Source organism: Lagenorhynchus albirostris, chromosome 4, assembly GCF_949774975.1.
Source record: "Lagenorhynchus albirostris chromosome 4, mLagAlb1.1, whole genome shotgun sequence".
Lineage (NCBI taxonomy): Eukaryota > Metazoa > Chordata > Mammalia > Artiodactyla > Delphinidae > Lagenorhynchus > Lagenorhynchus albirostris.
Genome location: NC_083098.1, coordinates 12745350 through 12771716, shown reverse-complemented (window position 1 = coordinate 12771716; position 26367 = coordinate 12745350). Strand labels below are relative to the sequence as shown.

Here is a 26367-nt window from a genome sequence, read left to right as displayed (position 1 = left end):
ATAAAAGAGAAAGAACTTGGGGCTACACATGGTAGTATCAAAATCAATCTCTTCTGTCTCTTTGTCCACTCTATATCTCCTTTTCTATTCTAAAGTAGAACTATTTATACTTTCTTCTTCTTCCAAGTCACACTTCAACTTTAGTCAGCATATTGATGGGATTACAGTTTTGGCATAAAGATTATGTTAAAGTGAAAACACAAAATCTTATCTGAACTTCCCTTATCTGAATAAAGCAGAGCCTCCTGAAGATGCAGCTGCCATTAAACCTATTCACAGGGAGGGAGTTTCCTGCAAATTCCTGGAAGGAGACAGTCTACTTGTTCCCATTAGCGTGCACAAAAAAATCCAACAACAACAGACCCTTCCTACTTTCCCTCTGAAGCCCTGAACTCCACCTCCGCCCCTCTTGTTAAGCTGGTATATAAACCTTTACCTTTGTCTGGATATTCAGCAAGTTACTCATGACTAAATTACTAAGTGACTTCCATGTGCATGTGTAAATAAACCTTGACTTTCTTCCTGTTGTCAGTTAATTCACAGGTGTTGTCAGTTAATTCACAGGCCCCTAAACGTATGAACCTAAAAGGGCAGAGGAAAAGTTTTCCTCCCAACAGTACCAAGCGGGTTTCCTGAAGGAAGACAGTCTTTTCCTTCAAAACACATCTGGAGATAACAAGGTACATAATAATTTTGCTAACCCCACTCCATACCCTTTGTCAAAACTGCACTCACTATTTCTGCCACTGACCCGCCTGATCTGAGGTTTTAAGAATAAGGTGACAGGTTTTCTATTTCCAGTGAGCTGAATGCTTTCTGAAGGATATGCTTTTTTCTTTTGATTTTATTACGAAGCACAGTGGGAAACTTACAAGATCTCCTGCATAGAGGGCAGAAACAGAAGCGTAGAAAGCGGAAAGGTGCTGATATTTAAAAGCAAGAAACAAATCTGTGGGGATTTACAGAAGGTAGAGAAGTCTGAGCTTAAAGCTGCAAAGACCATATTCTGTGTTTCAAAAATTAGTAAGTGTATAAAAGAAGATTACTAGAAGTTATTCAAATTAATAAAAGGCATTTAAAAATAACTTCTGTGCTAGCTCTTATCAGGATTTTAGATATGGACTACAGTACTGAATTAATTATGGGGACACATATTAAGGAATTAGAGGGAGGTTTACTGAAAAATGTAAAGATGTATGAAACTTTTTCCCATCACTGTATTTTACTGCATAATAGATTGGAATGTTTAGCATAAAACCAGCCGTAACACTTACTCTCATGACATCCTTCACTGGATGGAGCAAACGTCACTTAGATTGAAAAAGCATTGAGCATTGGTCCATTTATCCTTACATTCTTCAGCAGGTACTCTAGGAGTATTCCCAAACGTAACATTACGTGTACAGAAAAGCATCTTAGTTCTTGGGGTTGATGACCAAAGGTCATTCTTTTTTTGCAGTACGGGCCTCTCACTGTTGTGGCCTCTCCCATTGCGGAGCACAGGCTCCGGACGCGCAGGCTCAGCAGCCATGGCTCACGGGCCCACCCGCTTTGCGGTATGTGGGATATTCCCGGACTGGGGCACGAACCCGTGTCCCCTGCATCGGCAGGCGGACTCTCAACCACTGCGCCACCAGGAAAGCCCTCAAAGGTCATTCTTAAAATTTTGAAAGGACTCATAAAAAAAAAAAAAAGGTGAGATATTTGTCAAACTCTTTGTTCTTGATAAGTGATCACTTTCTTATTCCCTTTGAATTTTAAAAAATTAAAAGACCTTGCTTTCAAATGCTAATCAGTTGCTTCTTTATTCCCCAGTAGACTTCAGACCATTCAGCCTCAATACTTCATTTTCTTGAGTGTTTTATTGACCATGGTCTTGGAGATTACATTTGGCTCAGAGCAACACAGCAGCTTGTTATTTTTAATTGAACTGCAGAGTACATTATTCTACGTAAGAATCAATGGGAAAAAAATTAGTGCAAACATTTCATTTTCCCGTTTCATGCCGCTAGCAATGGTTGGAAATAAAAAGAAGAAAAGGAAAAAAAAAAAAAACCCACCTTCAAACCTACCAAAAAAAAAAAACCCTAAAAAATGTAAAGTTTATTTTCTCATGCTAACTTCCATCACATAGAGAACCTGAAATTCTTTGCTCAAAGTTTTAAAACATGCAAGAATCACAAATCCACTTTTCAGCATTATGGCCTTTTTGTTTCCAGGTTAAAATAATTAATACACAGTTTACGTGGAGATGCTGTGAAAAGATACCTTAAAATCCAAACCTCTTTGTATTTCGACTGATCATTAAAAAACCCAAGGGGTGTATTCTGAAAGAGTATGCATTTGCCTTCCTTTCCTTGACCAACTTTTCCATTTCCGGGGCCTCCATCAGTGTGGTGGTTCTCTCCTTGACTGCTTCCTACCTCCCCAGAGGGAGCTGACTTTTAATAGCTGTTTGTGCTCTGGAAGCTGACAGATGAGTAAGCTATTCCCACGCGGGGTGCTTTTTAGAGGCATCTTTTCTCATTTCAGACCACACTAGAGTCCCATTTAATGCAATGGATAGTGACTTGATGAATGATCCCCTATTGGTCAAACTTGTTACTGTGCCTTTGAAAGAATCCAAATGCCACTTGAGGCCTGATTTCCTCACTGGTAAGGCTGCCATCTGACTCCTTAGCTCTTTGAGAGGCACTGAGAAAGCATACAAGGTTTTCTCAAAATTTATTTCCTTTGTAAAATGAAATCTAACTGTTACATTTGAATTAAAAACATTGGTATTCCCGTCTGATTGGGACAATTTCTAAAGATATAAGCAAGGACAACTTTCTGTGACTTTTTTTTGCATCTGTTTACCCAATGCTAATTTATGTCAGCTGTAAACATCAACAAAATCAACATGCTACTGGAGTTCAGAAGCGGCAAATGAATATGCATCTTCCTAATGAAAAGCCGAACCTTTTAAGAGGTCAAAGCAACATAAGAAACACTGATAGAGCAAGATGTGTGGGAGTATGCTACTTTATGTGTTTGCTCACCTAAATGTTAATTACTACATAATTCAAAGGTGAATACATGCTTTTCATATACCCTTTTAAAGTCTTGGTATAATAAGATCCCCCCAAAACGAAACCTTTCTCAAAAGTCTCTGTTATTTTAAACCTATGTCCCCAGTACATGTCTCATTAGAAATAAATTATGACAAAGTTGTGAAATAAAGGTTTATATCTTTAGTTGGTAAAAAAAAAAAAAAAAAAGGGAACTGATATGCTTTTTGTCCTTCTTCCCCCAGCATTGTACAGTTTCTCTGGATGTATGTATGATCTATTACTCAGCCAAGACTCAAAATGACCCCTATGTCATTCTGACCCCCTTCCTGCAAGTATTCTCCTCCAAATACCAACCTCCTCAGCTTTCACAAACTTTGATCTCTAACTTCTCAACTCAGTAAAGCTGACAGTCTGTTTTGGATCTATATGCGTGGGCCTCCAATCTGGAAATTGCCATCAGCCAAAGATCTGGGGTGATTGTTGGAATCATTTCGTTGTTTCCAACCTTTAGGAATCAAAATCCTTATTTACATATTGACCAATGTCTGAAAGTTATTTTCCATACTTTGCTCAATTTTCTAGTTGTTGGCAATAGGAATTTAGTCCTGTTCTTGTCACCATCATGTCAAGCAAGACAAACAAGGATTCAATGCTTATTTTTGCCACAACTGTAACTTGAAGTTATTTAACTAGCTCTAAGTCTCAGCCATATCAACAAAACACAAATAATAATCTTGAGGGCTCCATGAAGATTAAAACACCAAGAATAATAAGTGTGCCCTAAATGGTGGCTGGTAACATTATCTGTAAGATTTAATGGCTCTTAATTCATTAATATATTCCTTTGTAACTCTAAAAAGTAAAATCTGTATCAGAAGCATTTCTCTAGTTTTCATATTTATACTTATATTTATTTCTGAGGAATTATATATAGAACTGGTTTTGTTAACTATGCCAAAACTACTGCATTAGCAAAAAGTAACTTAAAACTTCAAGGTCACCTTAACATTGGGATTTCTTTCCAATGCAATGCTATATGATATTGGCTAGAATATTGAAGAGGTTATGGAAGTCAACATAGACCTACTGTTTCTACATCTTTGAATTTGCAAATGACTATGTCAATATCTTTCTAAACTTCTAGAGACAAGTTGTAACTCTATTTTTCAGAAGTAAATTATATAACACATCTCTGAAACATTTATTCACTGTTTAGTCTGAGAATTCAGGTTTCATCTTGCAAAAGGAAAAAAAGTTGGGTCATGCACGGTTAGCTCGGTCCAACAGCGATATTCACATGTCTGCATGACAGCTATCATCTTAAGAATTGGTGTGATGAGAAAGAATAAGAAATTGTCAAGCCACTGTCATGCATCAATTCTCATGATGATTTTATTCACTCAGCATTGAAGTGAACACATATGCCAGTGTTGCTATGAATTACATTGTTTGCATAGGCTAGTCTTCCTCAAGTGTCTGTTTATAAAAATCACATTTTCCCCTTCTCTCTCACACAAGGTGGGTACCAGCAGCAGAACAGACAACAAAATATGTATACCATACAGAGCTATGTGTACAGATTATACTGTTTCAATAATAAAGATGAGAAACATTTTACCTAATCTTCAGTCTAGATCAGGGTCTCAACGATGGTGTTTTTAACTTGATGCATGTTATCTAAATTATGTAATGCTAACCAGAAAATTTCTATTTAAATTGTCTCTGAAGGAGCTCTTTAAAAAGAATACCTAAAACACAGGCTGCATTTCAATTTCGTTTGCTTCAGGTGATACTCCAGTTTACTTACAGGATACTTTAAATTCTTGATGTCTGCATACTTTTGTGTATACTCTTTACACTGTTGGATATTCCTTCCCTTTTATCTAGGCCTTGATAATCCCTGCCTATGTTTCAAAACTAATTTGTGTCACCCTTTAAGCCTTTCCCACTGCCCTACACATTCGATAGATGCTTCTTTTATGTTCTCCTTTAACACCCTGTGCATAATAAGAACTAACACCTACGTACAGCACTTCCTATGTGCTAGGCTCTGTTAGAAGTCCTTTCTTCTTTGCATTTATTAGTTCCTTTAATTTTCATAGCAGCTCTATGACATAGATAATGTTGTTATCTCCATTTTGAAGATGAAGAAACAGAATCATAAAGAGTTTAAATACTTGGCCTAAATTCACAGATAGGAGACCTGGAGATTGAAATATAATCTCGTTCCAGACTTGTTTTTTTTAAATACCTTCATTGAGATATAATTCACATACCATATAATTCACCCATTGAAAGTGTACGATTCAGTGGCTTTAGTACATTCACAGACATGTGCTATTATCACTGTAATCAGTTTTAGAACATTATTACCCCCTAAAGAAATCCAGTTCCCATTAGCCATCATTTCTCAAACCCCTAATCTCTCCCAGCCTTAGACAGCCACTAATCTACTTTCTGTCCCTATACACTTGCCTATCCCTGACATTTCATATAAATGGAGTCATATAATATGTGATCTATTGTGACTAGCTTCTTTTAATTAGCATATTTTCAAGGTTCATCAATGTATGTGCAAACCCTTGGTCACACTCACCAGGAATTTAGCCTTTTCAAATTTCATTTGGATGGCAAGAAAAATCCTAGCAGCCTCCAGCTGAGATAACCCTTAACTGGAAACTTTTAAGGGAGAATAAGCCCTGTCTTCTTGGCCAGACCTACTTGGACTGGAGCTTCCATCAAGCTGAGTAAGGCAGAAAGTGAGGTGGAAGCGGAAGGAGCAAGATGAGGCTGAGACACTATGGACTCCTGTTGTTTTTATTGAGTTTTAGTAGATTTTCTTGATTAAGTGTTACTTCATTTTCAGTATGCCCTTAGGGAATTTCCAGAGACTTTAAATGGTTTATATTTATTTACTTACTTATTTAGTTAGTTAGTTTTTGCCCTGTTGCTTATTTTGCTAGGGAGTGGGTCCATGGAACTTCTCACTCTGCCACCTCAGAAGTGGAACTCCTCCAGGGACAGTGTTCTTTATCACAGTGTTATATCGTGTACTTCCAATGTGGTAGTTATTACATGGCACTTAATGGATTTTATTGAGAATTTTAGCTTAGTTTATTTAAGACAGTATCCATGGGAAATGTCCTCTGCCAGATCTGTAATTTTTGCCTGGAGCTTTGAACCAAACTTTAGTGTTTATTAACACTTGAAAGGAGCCCTCTTCAGACACTGCTGTGGGAGCTATAAGAGATGGCCACCAACTCCCTTCCCATATCCTTGATGTGAGTGCCTGCCAGGAGAGCCTCTTATCAAGCTCACTCTCCCAGCCCCTAAATTTGCCTCTAGGTTCAGGAGACTCAAAGGCTGAGACTCAGGAAAGCTTAAAGCTCTGTAGGGGTTCAAAATGCTGAAGGTCTCCAAGTAGCAAAAACGTGGACAATGTCCTTAGCAAAAAACTAAGCAAAATGACATTTCAAGGCTGTTCTTAGTATATTTCCTAGTTATATATTAACATATAGAGTCTATTTAAAGCTAGCCTGAAACCAAACATGATTCCTATGAGACAATGTAATTGACATACCAGACTTTTAGAAATTTGTACACTTTATTATTTGAATGTTCTTTTGTATCAGTTTTTTGTGTTATTTTTTCTCTAGGAAGCACCATCTTCACTAGGAGGAGAGTTGCTGTTGTTCTCATTAGCAGATTTTCAAATTAAAGTTAACAGTGAGTGGACTAAAAATCATGATTCTGTAGTTTATGTTTTGCTTGTCTGCCTTAGGGTCCTTTAAATAATTTCCCACAAAAATCTGAAGATTGATGACAATGATTAATTATGCCTTCATGATCACTCATGCTCATTTTATTCTTTTCTTTAGTTAATTTACACATCATTGTTCTACTCAGACATAATAACATCTTATATTTAGAAACACTCTGCACTTTACTAACTGCTTCCACATAGTTTAAGCTGTTTACACTCATAATAACCCTGTGGGGCCAGTTTTATTATTCCTCTTTTACAGACAGAAAAATTGAGGTTCAGAATAGCTCCCTGGCTCCCATACGTTCAATGACCTATTAATTAGAAAAGGTGGAACTTGAACTGATGTCTTCTGACTATAAACCTAGTACTCTTTGCAGTATATGACAAATGGCTTTTAGTATGACTGTGTTGCAGAGAGAAGACTAGGTGGAGAAAAAGCAAGGAAATAGGTTGAAGTACTTCCAATAAGGAAATCAATTGCATATTATTTACTCTTTTGCTAAATGGTACATCCAGAAGAAACTAAGTACACTGCTCCATCTTACACTGACATAATTCATGGGAACATAAATTAGGAAGTATCAGTCCACATGTAAACAAAATATTGTGGAACAAAAGCCAAGCAATGAGTGCCCCTAAGACGAAGAGAATATTAAATGATTCTATGATCTGTAACTTCTCACCAAATGTGAACTTGCTATTTAATAATATGAATGAATGATTCTTGATGTTTTAAATTAAAGCTTTCTACTTCTTTACCTTAAAAGCATGTAAGTCATTCCCTAGTAACAACTACGTCAAAGGATTTAATAATAGCATAATCCTTTGCCATCTCTTTTGGAAATTTAGACTTAGTAGATGGAAATTAAAGCATAAGGACTCCTAAGACTATTTATTCAGGCATAGTCTTGTGTCCTTCCTGTTCTTATTTGTGTAATTACATACAAAGTTCTTTATTTCTTTTCTTTCCCCTTTTTTCCCTCCTTCCTTCCCTCCATTTCTCTCTCTTTCTCTCTCTCTCTCTCACACACACACAGAGGCTATCAGAATATTTTAATTTGTTCATTCAACATATATTTACTGACCTGCTTCTATATACCTGATATTGCATGTGAAAACCAACTTGTGTTTTATTGGTATGCAGCTTAGAGGGGGGAGTCTAACATTAATGAAATAATTATAAAATAAAAACAGAGAGTTACAAATAGTTCTGAATGAAAGGACACAGTGAAATGAGAAATTAAATTGTCCTGTAAACCCACGAAGCTGGTCCTGGATGTCGTGGTTGAGATTAGATCATAAAAGACTGTGACATACGTTTCTCTTTCTATCTGTCTGTCTCTATTTTATCATTCTTTCCCAGGCCCCCCACAAGTGTATTTAATTCTGAGTCCTTCACAAGCAGGTCCTATTTTCTGATAGAGAACTTAATAATGTTGATAAAATAGTTCATGTGGAACTCCTTGAAAGCAGGGACAGTATCTTTTTAAATTTTGCCTCTCTGGGATTAGCACAGTGCTTAGCTGACAACACATGTTCAACAATAGTTATTGAGTCAAAGCTGATAGTTAGGGTGTACTATACAATACTGTTTTACCTTTCCCTGATCTCAGATAACATCTCCATTTTCACAGGGAAATAAGGCCTGCTAAAATAATTCCAAGAAGTGAGACTAATAATAAGAAAATATTTTAGGAAAAAGAAAATGTTCTTAAAATGATGGCTCAGTAGGCACCTATCTGCTACACCCTTCTTATGGTGATTTGCTTGGGGAAATTTACCTTTCTCAACACAGAGTGTGGACTTTGCTTTATGTGGTATAGTTTTAATATAAGCTGCCTTGGTGTATTTTCTTTTTTTTTTTTTTAACATCTTTATTGGAGCATAATTGCTTTACAATGGTGTGTTAGTTTCTGCTGTATAACAAAGCGAATCAGCTATACATATACATATATTCCCATATCCTCTCCCTCTTGCATCTGCCTCCTACCCTCCCTATCCCACACCTCTAGGTGGTCACAAAGCACCGAGTTGATCTCCCTGTGCTATGCGGCTGCTTCCCACTAGCTATCTATTTTACATTTGGTAGTATATATATGTCCATGCCACTCTCTCACTTCGTCCCAGCTTACCCTTCGCCCTCCCCGTGTCCTTAAGTCCATTCTCTACGTCTGTGTCTTTATTCATGTCCCGCCTCTAGGTTCTTCAGAACCATTTTTTTTTAGATTCCAAGTATATGTGTTAGCATATGGTATTTGTTTTTCTCTTTCTGACTTACTTCACTCTGTATGACTGACTCTAGGTCCATCCACCTCACTACAAATAACTCAATTTCGTTTCTTTTTATGGCTGAGATATATATGTCACATCTTCTTTATCCATTCATCCGATTATGGACACTTAGGTTACTTCCATGTCCTGTCTATTGTAAATAGAGCTGCAATGAACATTTTGGTACATGACTCTTTATGAATTATGGTTTTCTTAGGGTATATGCCCAGTAGTGGGATTGCTGGGTTGTATGGTAGTTCTATTTTTTAGTTTTTTAAGGAACCTCCATACTGTTCTCCATAGTGGCTGTATCAATTTACATTCCCACCAACAGTGCAAGAGGGTTCCCTTTTCTCTACACCGTCTCCAGCATTTATTGTTTGTAGACTTTTTTTTTTTTGGTAGACTTTTTGATGATGTCCATTCTGACCGATGTGAGGTGATGCCTCATTGTAATTTTGATTTGCATTTCTCTAATGATTAGTGATGTTAAGCATCCTTTCATGTGTTTGTTGGCAATCTGTATATCTTCTTTGGAGAAATGTCTACTTAGGTCTTCTGACCATTTTTGGATTGGGTTGTTTGCTTTTTGATATTAAGCTGCATGAGGTGCTTGTATATTTTGGAGATTAATCCTTTGTCAATTGCTTCATTTGCAAATATTCTGCCGCATTCTGAAGGTTGTCTTATCCTCTTGTTTACGGTTTCCTTTGCTGTGCAAAAGCTTTTAAGTTTCACTAGGTCCCATTTATTTATTTTTGTTTTTATTTCCATTTCTCTAGGAGGTGGGTCAAAAAGGATCTTGCTGTGATTTATGTCATAGAGTTTTCTGCCTGTTTTCCTCTAAGAGTTTTATGGTGTCTGGCCTTATATTTAGGTCTGTAATCCATTTAGAGTTTATTTTTGTGTGTGGTGTTAGGAAGTGTTCTAATTTCATTGTTTTACATGTAGCTGTCCAGTTTTCCCAGCACCACTTATTGAAGAGGCTGTTATTTCTCCACTGTATATTCTTCCCTCCTTTATGAAAGATAAGGCGACCATGTGTGCGTGGGTTTATCTCTGGGCTTTCTATCCTGTTCCATTGATTTATATTTCTTTTTTTCCAGTACCATACTGTCGTGATTACTGTAGCTCTGTAGTATAGTCTGAAGTCCAGGAGCCTGATTCCTCCAGCTCTGTTTTTCTTTCTCAAGATTGCTTTGGCTATTTGGGGTCTTTTGTGTTTCCATACAAATTGTGAAATTTTTTTTTCTAGGTCTGTGAAAAATGTGCCTTGGCATGTTTTCTATGAGTCTAGTGACATTTTTAGTTTAGATAGTTATTTTTTTCATTGCTATTACTCTCCTATATTTTTAAATTGGTTTCATTTCCTAGTGTTATTTCTTTTCTTCAGGAGGTATTCTTTAAAATAGTCTGTCTCTTTAAGATGGCTTCATGCTCAGTTTTGTTAAATGAAGTTTCCAGGAATATCCATTAACTTAATAAACTTTGTAAAGATACCATCCACATATTATTTAATCTAAAATGTTTTCAATTGCAAGATGCAAAATTGTTTTACCTACAACTAATAAAGACAAAAAATGCTGCCAATTTTAACTGCAAGAAGACATCAATTGAAAGATGCATCCTGATTCAAAGATATTAAAATATGAAAAACTGTGTGGTTTTGAATTTATAAAATACAGAAAAAGCACCACCACAGCTCTACCATAAATTTCCAATCATATATGTATATAAAGTTATACAATTATGTTTATGGTAGTTTTAGGCAAAGGAATACTGCATTGTACACTATATTCAATGTAGAACAATGGCATTGCATTTTTTCAGAAATATTCTTAGCGCTGTATATGTCCTGCTAGAATGAAACTCCCCAAAGTCAGTATCCTTCTCTGTTTTGTATGTACCCCAAGCACCTAGAAAAAGATACTCAATAAATACTTCTCAAATCAATTTAGGAGTGAGTTCATCTTTCATCAGAGATGCGATGTGTCTGTTTTAGGCAAAACCAAATCAAGAAAATAAGAGTTATTTATCAGTGATCTCTTTCTAAATGCCAGTTTATGTTTTTCAGATATCTTGTACTTTTTCTTACAGGATAGCTTCTCAAATCTTTCTTTTCATTTGTTGCCAACTTCTTTCCATTTTATTTTCCTAAGTATTCATTATTATGATGATGATATTTGTAACTCAGTGATGTTTCCAATAACTTTTGTGAATTACCATGAAAAAATTGAATGCCATAATTGGTCATTTATGGCTATCCATATTTGTACAACTTTTAAAGTGAAAAGGAAAAAAATGATCTTAATAAGTGCCTCATAGTAAGACACTTGGCCCACTTGGTAAGATGTAGAGATCAGCACACCAAATATGGAAACAGAGTTTAGCAGAGGGAATTTTATTCACATTCTTTCTTTCTTTTTCTCCATTTCTAAGACACTTACATGGCTTTGGTGATGGTTGAATATAAAGTCATCCTTATGTGATGCCATTTAAAAAATGTTCCTAAATTACTAATCCAATAACATTTGCAATCTCAATAGTTATATTTAATTTAAACCTAATATGAATTTGTTCTGATCCCAAAGACAGAATGTCAGAGGGCTAAGGACATAGCCACCGGAACCAGGATCTGTGGGCTTGAAACTCAACTCTGGCTCTTGTTAGTTATATGGACACAGAGATTTAATTAATTCTTTTGAGCCTTACTTTCATCCTTTAATGTAATCAGTGCATCTCTTGTAGAGTTTTTAATAAGAATTAAATAAGTTAACACATGTAAAGTTCTTAACAGGTTTGATCAAATAAGAGATGCCGGTGATGGTTTTTCCCGTTTCCCCTCCAGTCCCTCACTGCCCTGCTCTGTGACCTGGAAAGCTGACCTTCATGGCCTTCAGTACTTGGGTTCCCTTGCCCCCTGATTTCTGGTTGTATTTGCAATTGGAAACAATGGCAAGAGACGGAAAGATAGGAGAAGTGACATTGGGGTAACCTCCTCTCCATTTCCTCACTGCCTGAATGTCGTTTTGACACTGATTCTCCTTCTCCATCCTCTTCCCGTAACAAAGGTCACAGCTACTATTTTATGATTTTTCTCCCATGGCTCTGGCTAGATCTGTTAATACTGCTCTCTCCCACGTCACATCAGTCTTCAGGGTTGTCAAGGCTTGCTGTGCATCTAGGCCCTGGCACTTCAACATCCTTGTTGACTTATTTAACCTTACTTAAAGTATTTGTTAATAATTCCTTTATTTAATTTTCTTCAATTAACCATTTGAATACCATTCACTTGCCCCTGGCATCATAAACAATATAGTGCTGAAATATTTAGTTTAAGATAAATATTAGATTACTTCCTTCAAGTCAATGAAATATCTTTAATAGTGATAGGAAAAGGAGTTTCAAAACTTAGGTAAGAAAAATCAATTTTATGAACCCGTGTGTCATTGATAGCATAACTTTCCTAAGAAGTAAAGGGTGTGTGTGTGTGTGTGTGTGTGTGTGTGTGTGTGTGTGTGTGTGTGTGTGTGTGTGTGTGTGTGTGTGTGTGTGTGTGTGTGTGTAACTGAGACTAGATCACAGAATGGAATAAAAGCTGAGAGACCTTCCCTCAGGGGCTTTACACATGAGCCCTCCCTCCTCTCTCTCCCTTCTGGAAATGGCTGGAGGTAAATACTTGGAATACAAGGGGGTTGTGTTTAGCTTGCTAAATCAAGTCCAATATAGACCAAATCTGAGTTTCAGGGTTTAGTTGACATTGTGATTTTAGAGTTGCTGGGTGGATTTAGGAAAGAGTGATTCTCAGTGTTGGGTGGAGGAAGCTTGCAAGGCCATATAAGTAAGAGCTAGACCTGGAAAGGTGCTTGTAAGAAATAAATAAGAAAGTCATGGCTGGTTTCCATTCAAATAAGAATTACAGGAAGAGTCAGGAAGCCTGAGAAATTATTAAGTACAATGGCTGTATATTGTGGGAGTGTGAAAAGTGTAACAACCTTTTACTCAACTGGGCACCCAACTGATAAATCCATGTTGCACCACAGAAAACTTGGGGGAAAGAGACTGTTTCCATATCTTCATTCACTAGTCATATTCAGGATATGTGCTGGGCTAAGCTTGCAGGAAACAGACCATTCTGAATCGTGAAGGTGAGACTGGGGCATGCAGGTATTAACACTGTGTGAGGCAGTACCATTTCAAGCACAAGACAGCAATCGTTCTGCTCAGCCTGGAAATGAATTTAAAATAATTGGTTCTGTGAAGCTTTCCCAGTAAAACTCACTTTCATCTTATTCAGAGTTAAGCATTTCCAACTATCAAGAAAATCCTATAGCTACCTCAATTTGCACACTTATCACAGTTGGAGGAGAGAGATTATAATGTTAAGAAGGCAGAAGTTGGGCTTCCCTGGTGGCGCAGTGGTTGAGAGTCCGCCTGCCGATGCAGGGGACGCGGGTTCGTGCCCCGGTCCGGGAAGATCCCACATGCCGCGGAGCGGCTGGGCCCGTGGGTCATGGCCGCTAAGCAGGCGCGTCCGGAGCCTGTGCTCCGCAACGGGAGAGAGGCCCGTTGAGTGAGAGGGTCACGTACCGCAAAAAAAAAAAAAAAAAAAAAAAAAAAAAAAGGCGGCAGAAGTTAAGAGATCTGCAGTCAGATCCTGGATTTGAATCATCGTTCTCTCTGTTACTTCCTATCTGTATAATCTTCCACATTTATTTCAACCTCTGTATGTCTCAGTTTCTTCAACCACATTCTTAGGATCAGAATACTATCTATTTATTGTAAATACTGTGAGGACTGATTAAGATAACAGATGAAAAAGACTTAGTAGAGTATCTGGCACATAGTCAGTAATTAATAAGTCTTAGCTGTTTCGTTATATGTGCTTCTCTCCAGTAAGATTCTTTGCACACCTTGAGGTATGAATATGCATATAAGATGGATAACCCATTACCAAGTCTATCATATAGTAAGTACTAAATAAATATTTGTTTAATGACTAAATGCGATTAGCTTGCCTTGAAATATGAATGTCAAAGACAAAAGCAAAGCACATATATTGTCTTTTATTACAGTTTTCACCTGAGTTTCCATGTTAATCACTAGAGAAGAGACTATTACAGTTTAATGTACTTTAAATGTCTTTTTTTAATATTAGCACATCAGTGCCAATGCATATCTACACGTTTGAATACATACAGAAGCACATTCACAATTAAGTTGTCAAGTACTCATAATATAATTAGTTGCCAAACAGTAAAAATCTTATTAAAACAATAACTAAAAATAAAGTATAGGCAGCAAAAAGGGAGGATAGATTACTCGTTTGAATTTCCTTTTATAGAGAATATCACAGATCCTTCTTTTAGACAATGAAATTATGTTGAGTCTGCTTAAATTGTATTAAACAATGTACAAAGGACAGATATTGCTGTTATAAACCTTGATAAACATCTATTAGCATCAACATACCAAAAAAGACCACTTCTCCTGTTTACTAATTCTGCAATTTTTTTAGCCTATAAGAAAGACTTTTTCAAATTTAAAAACAAGTGGGCTTTTCTGAAAAAAATTGAAGTTAATAACTATGGATTATTCCGTTTTGAAACGTACTATAAAGTAGCACAAGGTTAATCACGTTGAAACAGGCAGGGAGAATACATGTCTTCATGTTTTATGGCTATTTAGATAGTACCCATGTGAGTATTTTACTGTTGAAGACTATTTCTTTTGACATTTTATTTGTGTATCATGTGAGAAAATAATAATGTATAGAATAATGATAACAGTTACCATTTATTGCTTTTTATACCAAGTAAATGAATTTGTAATAAATGTTTCACATGTATAATCCCATGTAATAGCCACAGAATCACTAGATGATACGCTCTTTTAAGACAGAATCATTATCTGTCCATTTTAACCATCACTGTCCCCAGAAATCAGCACTGAGCTTGAATACGGTTGATAATAAATATTATTTACGAAACAACTGGATGATTTTTACTTTGAAGTAGGTCCTTCCCAGAAAAATATTCTTAGTCTGCTAATGTTTTAGTGTTACTGAATGTACTGTGTTTGATCAAATCTACCCTTATTTGGCACGGTTATCTTCATTTACATAGACCATAGGGCTTCAGTGAGAGAATGCCTGAGAGATAACTTCACTTTATCATGTGTAGGAAACTGTAGAAGGATGGAAATCTGGCCTAAAATGTCTAAGAAAGTGATGACAAAAGTACTGTAATTAAAGGAAAAGCCTGTAAAAATCTGATTCTGATCCACATAAATTGAAGGTTGGAAAACATGACCATTACAAATCCCTTAGAATGCATTATGTCAGCTCCTTTAGTATTATGACATCAGTTAATGAAACATAAAGAAATGGAGGATAAAGGAACATCTAGAAGCCAAAACTGCAAGGGGCAGATCAGACCTACCAGAACAGTCACCACACGTAGGACCACTCCACGCATGTTATTCTCCAGTTTCTTGTCAGTCAGGGACCCATTCAGCCCTGTGACAGGAGTCCAGCACCCAAGCTGAAAGATGAAATAGCTTGGTCACTTTTCTGCCTGAAGAACCGTCCAATCACCTATATACAGGCCTTTCAGAGAACTGTGGGATAAATCTTGGAGTCACTGATAACAGGAAGTGTCCTGTGCAGCTTTTCCTGTTTAATAGCAAATGAAGCAAGCAAAAATGCTATGCTATCTCCTGCTTTTAAATATCATCATATGGCATATGACAGTATCCAACATGCTTTAGGGGACTCACTGAGGACATGTGACTTAATGAGGAGTTATAAATACACCAATAACTCAGTCCCAGTAATACACTAATTGGAAAAATAAGAGCACATATAATTCTAGCATAATGCCTGTTCTAATATACCAATTACTACACAAGTTAGATTTTTTTTTACAGTTTCAGTGGTTTTAATTAGATCTTACACTGCTTTTAACGGAACATAAAACTGTAAGATTTTTAATGTGGTTAGAGGGGTTACAGCTTTTACTTGAGGAAAAAAAATCATCTATATGGCTTTGTTGTTTCCAAGTATTCACAGTACATAAAACAATGTAATTTGCCTTTTTTGTCAGTGTTATCAATCTGTCTGGAAGACTTTGGCAGCAGCCGTTTCCTTAAAGTCTTGCAACGATTAACTGCTCTTTGCTCTCCAAACTACTGGTTTAATTTTACATTCTCACGTAGTTCTTATGTCTTGTAATATCCAAACCTGAGGACTACCAGTCTTAAAATTACTTCCTATAAATCACAATGGGATAAAAATGGGTGACTCTCAATTCAAAAGTAAGGAGGAAAGAGAGGTGCTGTGACTTGGATTAGCAGATATCTGCCCAAGAAGCAAAGCTGCAAAGAGAACTTTGCAATGCACATCTTGGGAAGATACATCATACTATTAATCCTGATACCAGCTCCATGAGCCTTGACATTTGGGAACTTATTCCATACTTGCATGCTTTAAAAATGTAACAGACTTTTAGTCATATTCAAAGACTGTTTTGGTTAACTGAATGGTTTACAGGGGCACCTGGTTATTTGTGCTGCTTCCTCCGAAAGACTATTATTTCCTTGCATTGCGTTTTGTTGTGGCTTCTGAAGTCATTAACATACTGGCAAGTCTCCCTCACAAATAAACAATTTGGGTGCTTCCCATTAAAACTCAAGTTTCTCTTTGAGCTCCACAAATGGTATTTGAGAAAACTAAAATGTATACAATATATCTTAAGAGAAGTGGATGTCACAATGTAAACAAAAAGCCAGCATTTTTCTTATTAAAATAATTTGAAAAAGGCTGCTAATTGTTGGTTTCAACTGCAAAAGCACATTAAATTCATACAGTGATGTGTCATTTTTAGTTACATAAAAGTCTAATTAGAACTTAGATCCAATTAGCAAATCCAAATGTGTTGAAAGTCTAGTTATCAGAGATATTGTAGTCCTCTTGCCAAATTTAAAACCTTATGAAATTTCTTTTGAGCTTTTGTTCTCTTCTGAGGTCAACCGAAGTCTATCCTCAATTACAGTTATTGACGTGCACTTTTTCTAATTACTTCTTCAAGGTTTTATTTCCCTAGACCAAATAATATTGGTGAAAAAAGAGATCTAAAACTAAGTGAAAAGCTAAATTTCCAATGTGCTATCCGTCTTTTACAATTATATTACTTAATTCTAAGTTAAATTAATAGCTTTTAGGACATGATCTTATTCATGACTAATACGTTTAAACTGCCAAAGTAAACACAGGGTTTTTTCTCCCTTGGAGTTGTTTTTTAAGTTTGGTGAACCTACTGGCAGTTTGCCTAAATATTGACAAATGACATCTGTTAGTGCCAGCCTGAACATAGCATTTTGGTGTATTGACTAGTCAAAATATTTACTACTGGAATACCAACAAAACCTGCTGACTAGTTTGTTTCAACAATGTTCTGGACAAACAGTTAAAAATATATAATTTCCAGCTTCTTCTTAATTATGTCTTCCTTTAAACATAACTAAATACAGTCAATGATTGAAAAATTCTAGAGCATTCTAGTGTTTGGGGGTTTGAAATAACAGTAAGGAAAAAGCATTTGGAGGAGGTAAGCAGGTGGCTGTATCTTATCTTCCGACCTGGGCAGTGACTTAAACTATACTAATATACTATAGTACTATTTGTACTATATATAGTGTTTCTTATCTCTCTCTCTCTTCTCTCCCCTTCCTCTCTCTCTCTTTTTTTTCTTTTTATTCACACTGATTTCTTCCAGTGACCATGCATGGCCACGAACCCCATCCCTCCTTTTGGAGAATTGCTTTCTTTTTCCATCCCTAGACAAGTGTTCCAAATCATCCAAATTTTTTCATGACTCTGACTCTCTGGTTTAGCAATTGTTAACAGTTGGTCGTCTGACCCGAGCCAATAAAAGTCTTTCCTTGGAGGTTTATTTTTAATATCAAGTGTGTGCACGGTGGGCAGGTCAATAAGTTGATATGAAGTTTTTTATTGTTTGGCCAGATTCTCTCATATATACTACAGGCCATATAATTTTCTCTTCTGCTTTATGAAGGTTTTTCACCTTTCTGTTTTCTTTCTTTTTTTTTTTTTTTGCCATCTGACTCACATGTCTTTTGATTATAGTACTTAGAAAGTTGAAAAGTTGTTCCTGTTCTTTTTTTTTTTTTTTGTTCCTGTTCTTAATAACAACAGTCTATATTTTAACACTGGTAACTCCTTTTACTTAACTCAGGTATTCCTGCATATTCACCCACTCCAATACTTAATGTTATCTGAATGTTAGCTGTGGTCGCCAAAAACTAGAGATGAAATTTTGATACAGAGATATTTCAGGATACAGATTCTCTGGAAAACTAGAAATAAAGTATATCCACTCATCACATATCAACATAGGTTGTAACAAAGAAATCATTTAAAAATTACAATGATATTCATTTCCTACATTGAATAGAACTTGTTTTTTTTTTTACATTTTTTGGAATACTTCCTGTGCGTCAGCCATGGTACTGAGCTTTTCATACATGATCTCATTTAAGACTCAAAATAACTTTATGAGATGGTGCTGTTATCAATATTACTTTATAGACATAAAAATTAAGGATTCAGTTAAGGTCACTTATTTACAAAGAGATGAAATTAGGATTTAAACTGATGTGCTTTTTAACTTTTTATTTTATATTGGAGTATAGTTGATTAACAATGTTGTGTTAGTTTCAGGTGTACAACAAAGTGACTCAGCCATATATATACACGTAACTATTGCTTTTTAAAGTCCAGATTCAGTATTGTTAGTTGCCGTACTGTTTCATAGCTTAAAAAATTATTTTCATAAACACAATCTATTTAAGGAAGGTAGAGAAGATAGTATTCCTATTTTAATAGTCAAGGAAAATAAGCCTCGGTACTGTTAAGTGGCTGGCTCAATATAATAGTGAGTGAATTCACATTTTGGCAATAAAATTTAAAAGGCAAAATCATCACCATCTATGTCACTTTTATAAAAATTATTATAACACATACATAGTGCACAGTATGTGCTAATCATCAGAGAGCTTTGCATATATTAATTAATTTATTCTCAAAACCACCCAATGAGGAAGGTATCATTATTATCCTCATTATAAGGGAAAGGCTGATTATACACACCTTTTTGAAGGATTACTCAAGTTTTAAGACTCCTTAATTTCTGTTCATATCCAGTCACCTCCCTGAGATTCACTTCAAGCTATTTTGTTTGATTGTAAAAACTCCTTCCAATAATAAGCAAGAAAAATGAGTTAGGTTCACATAGATCTACACTGAGTTTGTATCTACAATGGGTCACAGTCCTTGCAGCATAGCAAGATTGACAGGCATAGTGTTTGATAAGAACTAAAAGAATTTCACTCAGGTTCAAGTGTGAGACTTATCTAACAACTTCTCTGGTTTCATTGTTTGAAATGTCTTTAACTTGACTTTGCTCGTGTGGAGAAGGCTGTTTTTGTCTGATTGTGTTTCTGTTTTAGTTTTAAACAACGAGGCTAGAGACTAACAAAGATAATGCACACGAAATTTCATAATACTATCTATTCAGCTGAGCACTTTCTAAATATAAATAATAAAAGTGGTCTCTGCAGCACATGAGATTCACAGAAAGTCACACTGCTGATAGCAAAACGAGATTCTCTGTCTTCCATGGTCTGGCAGTCTAGAGAAAATTTAAAAGGGATTAAAAAAATAAAGACCAATTCAATTTCCTTTCAATTACGGAATATCTATTCCCTATAGTATTTTCTGGTTATTGCCTAAACTAATTTTAAAACCCTAAAATGCTTAATGTTTTAATTATTTCCTTCATTGGAGCTTTAGCAATAATAACCCTTCAGCTTTCTGTTAAAATCAATGTAATATCTGTGTTCAACAAACTGGTTGATGTATTTGCAATAAGCACAGTAGCATGTTCCTAACATTATATACTGTGTCATTAGTAAATGACCAAGTTTTAGACATTTACTCTTTTCCCCTCAATGTTTTCACTTTTTATTTGCCCATGGGCTTTAAAGAATGACATTCGACTTGGGTTTTACATCACTATTTTTCAGGCAATGTTACAATGTCAAAAAGAGCTGAACTGTTTAATTTTACACTCAATAGTTTATAAGCTTTAATAACAGGAGTCAAGAGAGCTCTTAATTGAATACCAAACAGAATCCCCTACATGTACTAGACTGTATTCATATGGAACAAACCAAGCCTGGCTATAGTACCAAAGTTCCAACTTCAGGACACATAATGTCCACAGCACTGGGGCTATATGCTCCCAAGCACTATGTTTCCTTTATTTGCTTTCTCAGCCTTCAGAGGAAAAGACGGAACGACCACAGCATGACGAAGTAGCTGAAAGCTAGCTGTTTAGAAGTGCACAGCATTATTTGGTAGATATTACTTCTGTAATGGGATAGAAAGTGTAAGAAAAAAATACATATGCCAGGTTGGCTCAGATACATGTTTTATAGAGTTAAATCGGAATGTTTTTTTTCTTTGACATGTATAGAACACAGTGTGTCAGTAATCCTTCCAATAATAATTTTCTTTATGGTATTTCCACCTGTAAAATAGGTTCAATTTGTTAGACTTGTTCCCCAGGGGATGAGTATTTCCTCCTAAGATTTTAATCCTACAGCTTGGTCATTACCATGAAGTAGAAGTCGTTCTTTCGATTAGAGTTTCCTTCAGGAGAAAATGAAAAGTCAGAAAAAAAAAATTACCTGATTCTACAGCTTATATCTCCCTGCATTGCTGCTGAAGACAAAACCTTCTGTACTATGTAACCATGTACATGTACAACAAGACAAACTTGTTAACTGATTTCCACAAATTAAGACTATAAACGTGAGAAGCTATATATCCATATCTATCTCTCTGTATATATATATATGAAGAAATAGCTCAAAAGTGTTTATGGTGCTATAATAACCACTCAGTTATCAACTGGTATCTGACTGGTTTAATAATACTCTGCCATTATTATATGTTTTCACTTTGTTTATAATTCTTAGTGTAAAATTACTATTACACTATATTTAGAGAAAATACAGCATAGTGGTTAAGATCAGGAACTCCAGAATCAGACTGCTTATGTTCAAGGACCTGCTCTGACACTTGCTGGGTGTGGCCACTGGGCCTCTGTTTCCTCTCAAATGCGAAGAGTAAAAATGGCTTCCTCGGGCTTCCCTGGTGGCGCAGTGGTTGAGAGTCCGCCTGCCAATGCAGGGGACACGGCTTCATGCCCTGGTCCGGGAAGATCCCACATGCCGCAGAGCGGCTGGGCCCGTGAGCCATGGCCGCTGAGCCTGCGCATCCAGACCCTGTGCTCCGCAACGGGAGAGGCCACAGCAGTGAGAGGCCCGTGTACCACCCCCGCCAAAAAAAAAAAAAAAAAAAAAGGCTTCCTCATATGGACTGGTGGGACTGTTAACTGACTTAATATATGTCAAGTGTTTAGCAGTGTTCTTGGCACATAAAAACTAAAGAAGTGTTCATTATTATTATTCCTATATAATCAGCATTTTGTTGTTGTTGTTCCTTTCTCAGCCTCATCATCTGGAGTCACTAGTCTTAGTGATGAAACATACTTCTAAAGCTAAACATACTTCTCAACTTTGGCTGCATATTAGAATAACCGGAGAGCTTTATAAAATTCTGATGCCCTGCCTAATCCCAGAACAATTAAATCAGAATCTCCACTGCCCTAAGACATGCCCTAACACCCAGCAAATGCAATCTCATAGAATGGCTACTTAACCTTATCAGATAAAGGCATTCTTTTTACTGGCTTCCTTTGCAAAAGCTAACTAGGGACACTTTCTCAAATAAACTCTTTTATTTTTCTTGTTTTAAGTAGGATAGGAGACTATAAGCTCTGTGAAGCTGAATAATTCTTACCTTGTCTATTGTTGTAGCCCTAGTCCTTATCATAGCATTGGTGTACTGGTACATGATAGGTCCTAATAGATATCTGATAAACGAATGCATACATTGAAACTCTTGCTGTCCTCTTTATTCTTCTATCTTTTTGGCTAGTCTCTAGTTTAAGCTGAATAAAAAACAAAATATCCCCAACCTGATATTGTGTCCTACTGTAATACCGTACCCCTGACAATTTTTGTGCTGCTTCAGGATGACTCCTGTCACTAAAATTCAATTAGCTCTCCTATTCTTTCTGATCAGAATTTTATTCCTAATAATATTTTAGCATTTAATGATTACAATCTGATAAAAGTTGCTCGATTTCTTCTCTTTCATTCCATGCTACCTTGAGATGTTTTAAAGGGACCTTCATTTTAAAATCACATTAGAATTCTCAGTCTTTCCTATCTCCTCATCTTAATTATCTGTAGGTGCCCACTGCCTATTACAATTATTTTATACAACTAAAATAATTATTTTTCTAAAACTTACAAGGTTTAATGTAAAGCTATTGCACTTTAGATTTTTGTTCCCAAACAACTGAAAATCTCATGCTCAGGTGTCTCCTTATATTCTATCTCTTCAACATCTCTGCTTAGTTATCTCAAAGGCACCTCCAATATCATAAGATTAAGCTCACAATCTACCCCTTAGCATCCATCCGGTTCTACTAGCCAGAAACCAAGAAGTCAGTCTTGCCATCTCTCATATTTAATCAACTGCCAGTCTGCCAATTTCAACTCCTTAAAAAAAACCTCTCAAATCCACTTCACAGCATCTCCCTGCCACCATCATAGTCCAAGCTAACTTCATAGCTTTTCTTTTACAATCTTTACACTGCAAACATAAACATACAGGTAGATATGATGTCCTCTGCCTAAGTTCTTCCCATAGTTATCTATTTTTCTCCAGATAAAGACCAGACTTCTAATGTGGCCAACCAAAACCTGTGTGATGTGTCACATGTTACAGTCAGTCTCAGGTCCTATCACATTTCCTCTCATTCTTTGGACTCCAACCACACTAGTCTTCCCTCAGTTTCGCGAGTTAGACATAATTCTCCTGCCTTAAGGATTTAAACTGTTTCTGAAGCATAGAAGTATAAAAGAACCACTTGGGGAGTTAAAAAACATCCCAATGCGAAAGCCATATGCCATGCCAATTAAATCAGACTTTCTGGGCATGTGATCCAGGTATCAGTATTTTATTTTTCAGGTTCAGGTATCAGTATTTTTTAAAGTTTCCAAGACGATTCCAAAGTTTAGCCAAACGTGAGAACCAATAATTTTGAATATACAGTCTTCATTGATTGGAATAATCTTAGGAACCTGCCATTCTTCAAGGAATTACTGAATTCACTCTTACTCATCCTTTAGATCTCAATGTAAACATCTATAGCTTGGGGTAAACCTTCCCTGACAACCTGACCCACCCCCAAGCTAGTTCATGTCACTCCAATACAGCATCATGTTCCTCTCTTTACAGTAATATCACAGTTAAATTTTTTAATCTGTATTTTTTATGATTAACATTTATTGTACCAATTATCTGTAAGTTTCCATGGAGTCAGGAAAGATTGCTGTTTTGTATCCTCCACTTTATTAAATACATAATTCCTGGGACAAAGGGGGACTTCAAATTTTTTTGAGTACTACACAAATTTAGATGATTTTCTTTCTTTTTTTTTTTGTTGCGGTACGCGGGCCTCTCACTGTTATGGCCTCTCCCGTTGCGGAGCACAGGCGCCGGACGCGCAGGCTCAGCGGCCATGGCTCACGGGCCCAGCCGTTCTGTGGCATGTGGGATCTTCCCGGACCGGGGCATGAACCCGTGTCCCCTGCATCGGCAGGCGGACTCTCAACCACTGCGCCACCAGGGAAGCCCAATTTAGATGATTTTTAAACAAGAAACTTAATAAAGGGAGGAGCTTCAAGATGGCGGAAAAGTAGGACACGGAGATCACCTTCCTCCCCACAAATACATCAGAAATACATCTACACGTGGAACAACTCCTAAAGAACACCTACTGAACGCTGGCAGAAGCCCTCAGACCTCCCAAAAGGCAAGAAAGTACCCACGTACCTGGGCAGGGCAAAAGAAAAAAGAAAAAACAGAGACAAAAGGATAGGGACAGGCCTTCGCCAGTAGGAGGGAGCTGTGAAGGAGGAAAGCTTTCCACACACTAGGAGTCCCTTGGCGGGCGGAGACTGCGGGTGGCGGAGCGGGGGGGGGGGGGCTTCGGAGCCACAGAGGAGAGCGCAGCAACAGGGGTGCAGAGGCCAAAGCGGGGAGATTCCCGCACAGAGGATCGGTGCCGACCTGCACTCACCAGCTCGAGAGGCTTGTCTGCTCACCGGCCGGGGCGGGCGGGGCTGGGAGCTGAGGCTCAGGTTTCGGGCTTCGGAGGTCGGATCCCAGGGAGAGGACTGGGGTTGGTGGTGTGAACACAGCCTGCAGGGGGTTAGTGCGCCACAGCTAGTTGGGAAGGGGTCCGGGAAAAACTCTGGAGCTGTCGAAGAGGCGAGAAACTTTCTTCCCTCTTTGTTTCCTGGTGCGCGAGGAGAGGGAATTCAGAGCCCAGCTTAAAGGAGCTCCAGAGATGGCGCGAGCCGCGGCTATCAGCGCGGACCCCAGAGACAGGCAGGAGACGCTAAGGCTGCTGCTGCCGCCACCAAGAAGCCTGTGTGCGAGCACAGGTCACTCTCCACACCCCCCTTCCGGGGAGCCTGTGCAGCCCGCCACTGCCAGGGTCCCGTGATCCAGGAACAACTTCCCCCAGAGAACGCACGGCGCGCCTCGGGCTGGTGCAACGTCATGCCGCCTCTGACGCCGCAGGCCCGCCCCGCACTCCGTGCCCCACCCTCCCCCAGGCCTGAGTGAGCCAGAGCCCCCGAAGCAGCGGCTCCTTTAACCCCGTCCTGTCTGAGCGAAGAACAGACGCCCTCCGGCAACCTACACGCAGAGGCGGGGCCAAATCCAAAGCTGAGCCCCTGTGAGCTGTGAGAACAAAGAAGAGAAAGGGAAATCTCTCACGGCAGCCTCAGAAGCAGCGGATTAAAGCTCCACAATCAACTTGATGTACCCTGCCTGTGTGGAATACCTGAAAAGACAACGAATCATCCCAAATTGAGGAAGTGGACTTTGGGAGCAAGATATATTATATTTTCCCCTTTTCCTCATATTGTGAGTGTGTATCTGTATGCTCCTGTGTGTGATTTTGTCTGTATAGCTTTGCTTTTACCATTTGTCCTAGGGTTCTGGTTTTTTTAATTACTTAAATTTTTTTTTTTCTTGAGCTTCCCTGATGGCGCAGTGGTTGAGAGTGCACCTGCGGATGCAGGGGACACGGGTTCGTGCCCCAGTCCCGGAAGATCCCACATGCTGCGGAGCGGCTGGGCCCGTGAGCCATGGCCACTGAGCCTGCACGTCCGGAGGCTGTGCTCCGCAACGGGAGAGGCCACAACAGTGACAGGCCCGTGTACCGCAAAAAAAAAAAATTTCTTAATAATTATTTTTTATTTTAATAACATTATTTTATTTTACTTTATTTCATTTTATCTTCTTTTTTCTTTCTTTCTTTTTTTCCTCCCTTTTATTCTGAGCTGTGTGGAGGACAGGCTCTTGGTGCTCCAGCCAGGCATCAGGGCTGTGCCACTGAGGTGGGAGAGCCAACTTCAGGACATTGGTCCACCAAAGACCTTCCAGCACCACATAATATCAAATGGCGAAAATCTCTCAGAGATCTCTATCGCAGTGCCAAGACCCAGCTCCACTCACCAACCAGCAAGCTATAGTGCTGGACACACCGCCAAACAACTAGCAACACAGGAACACAACCCCACCCATTAGCAGAGAGGCTGCCTAAAATCATAATAAGGTCACAGACACACCAAAACACAACACCAGATGCAATCCTGCCCACCAGAAAGACAAGATCCAGCCCCATCCACCAGAACACAGGCACTAGGCCCCTCCAGCAAGAAGCTTACACAAGACACTGAACCAACCTTAGCCACTGGGGGAAGACACCAAAAACTATTGGAACTATGACCCTGCAGCCTGTGAAAAGGAGACTCCAAACACAGTAAGTTAAGCAAAATGAGAAAACAGAGAAATACAGCAGATGAAGGAGCAAGGTAAAAGCCCACCAGACCAAAAAAATGAAGAGAAAATAGTCAGTCTACCTGAAAAAGAATTCAGAGTAATGATAGTAAATGTGATCCAAAATCTTGAAAATAGAATGGAGAAAATATAAGAAACGTTTAACAAGGACCTAGAAGAACTAAAGAGCAAACAAACAATAATGAGCA

The 26367-nt window shown here is 37.8% G+C and overlaps 1 protein-coding gene across 2 annotated transcripts in view; it reads right to left on the bottom strand.

Annotated features, from left to right (window-relative positions):
• GRID2 (glutamate ionotropic receptor delta type subunit 2) overlaps nt 1-26367 on the bottom strand; it is a 1331651-nt gene that overhangs the window by 318941 nt on the left and 986343 nt on the right. For both annotated transcript variants that reach the window (XM_060147100.1, XM_060147101.1), the window contains one exon: nt 15528-15629. In XM_060147100.1, coding sequence (XP_060003083.1) covers nt 15528-15629 — 102 coding nt within the window. The remainder of the gene's footprint in view (nt 1-15527; nt 15630-26367) is intronic.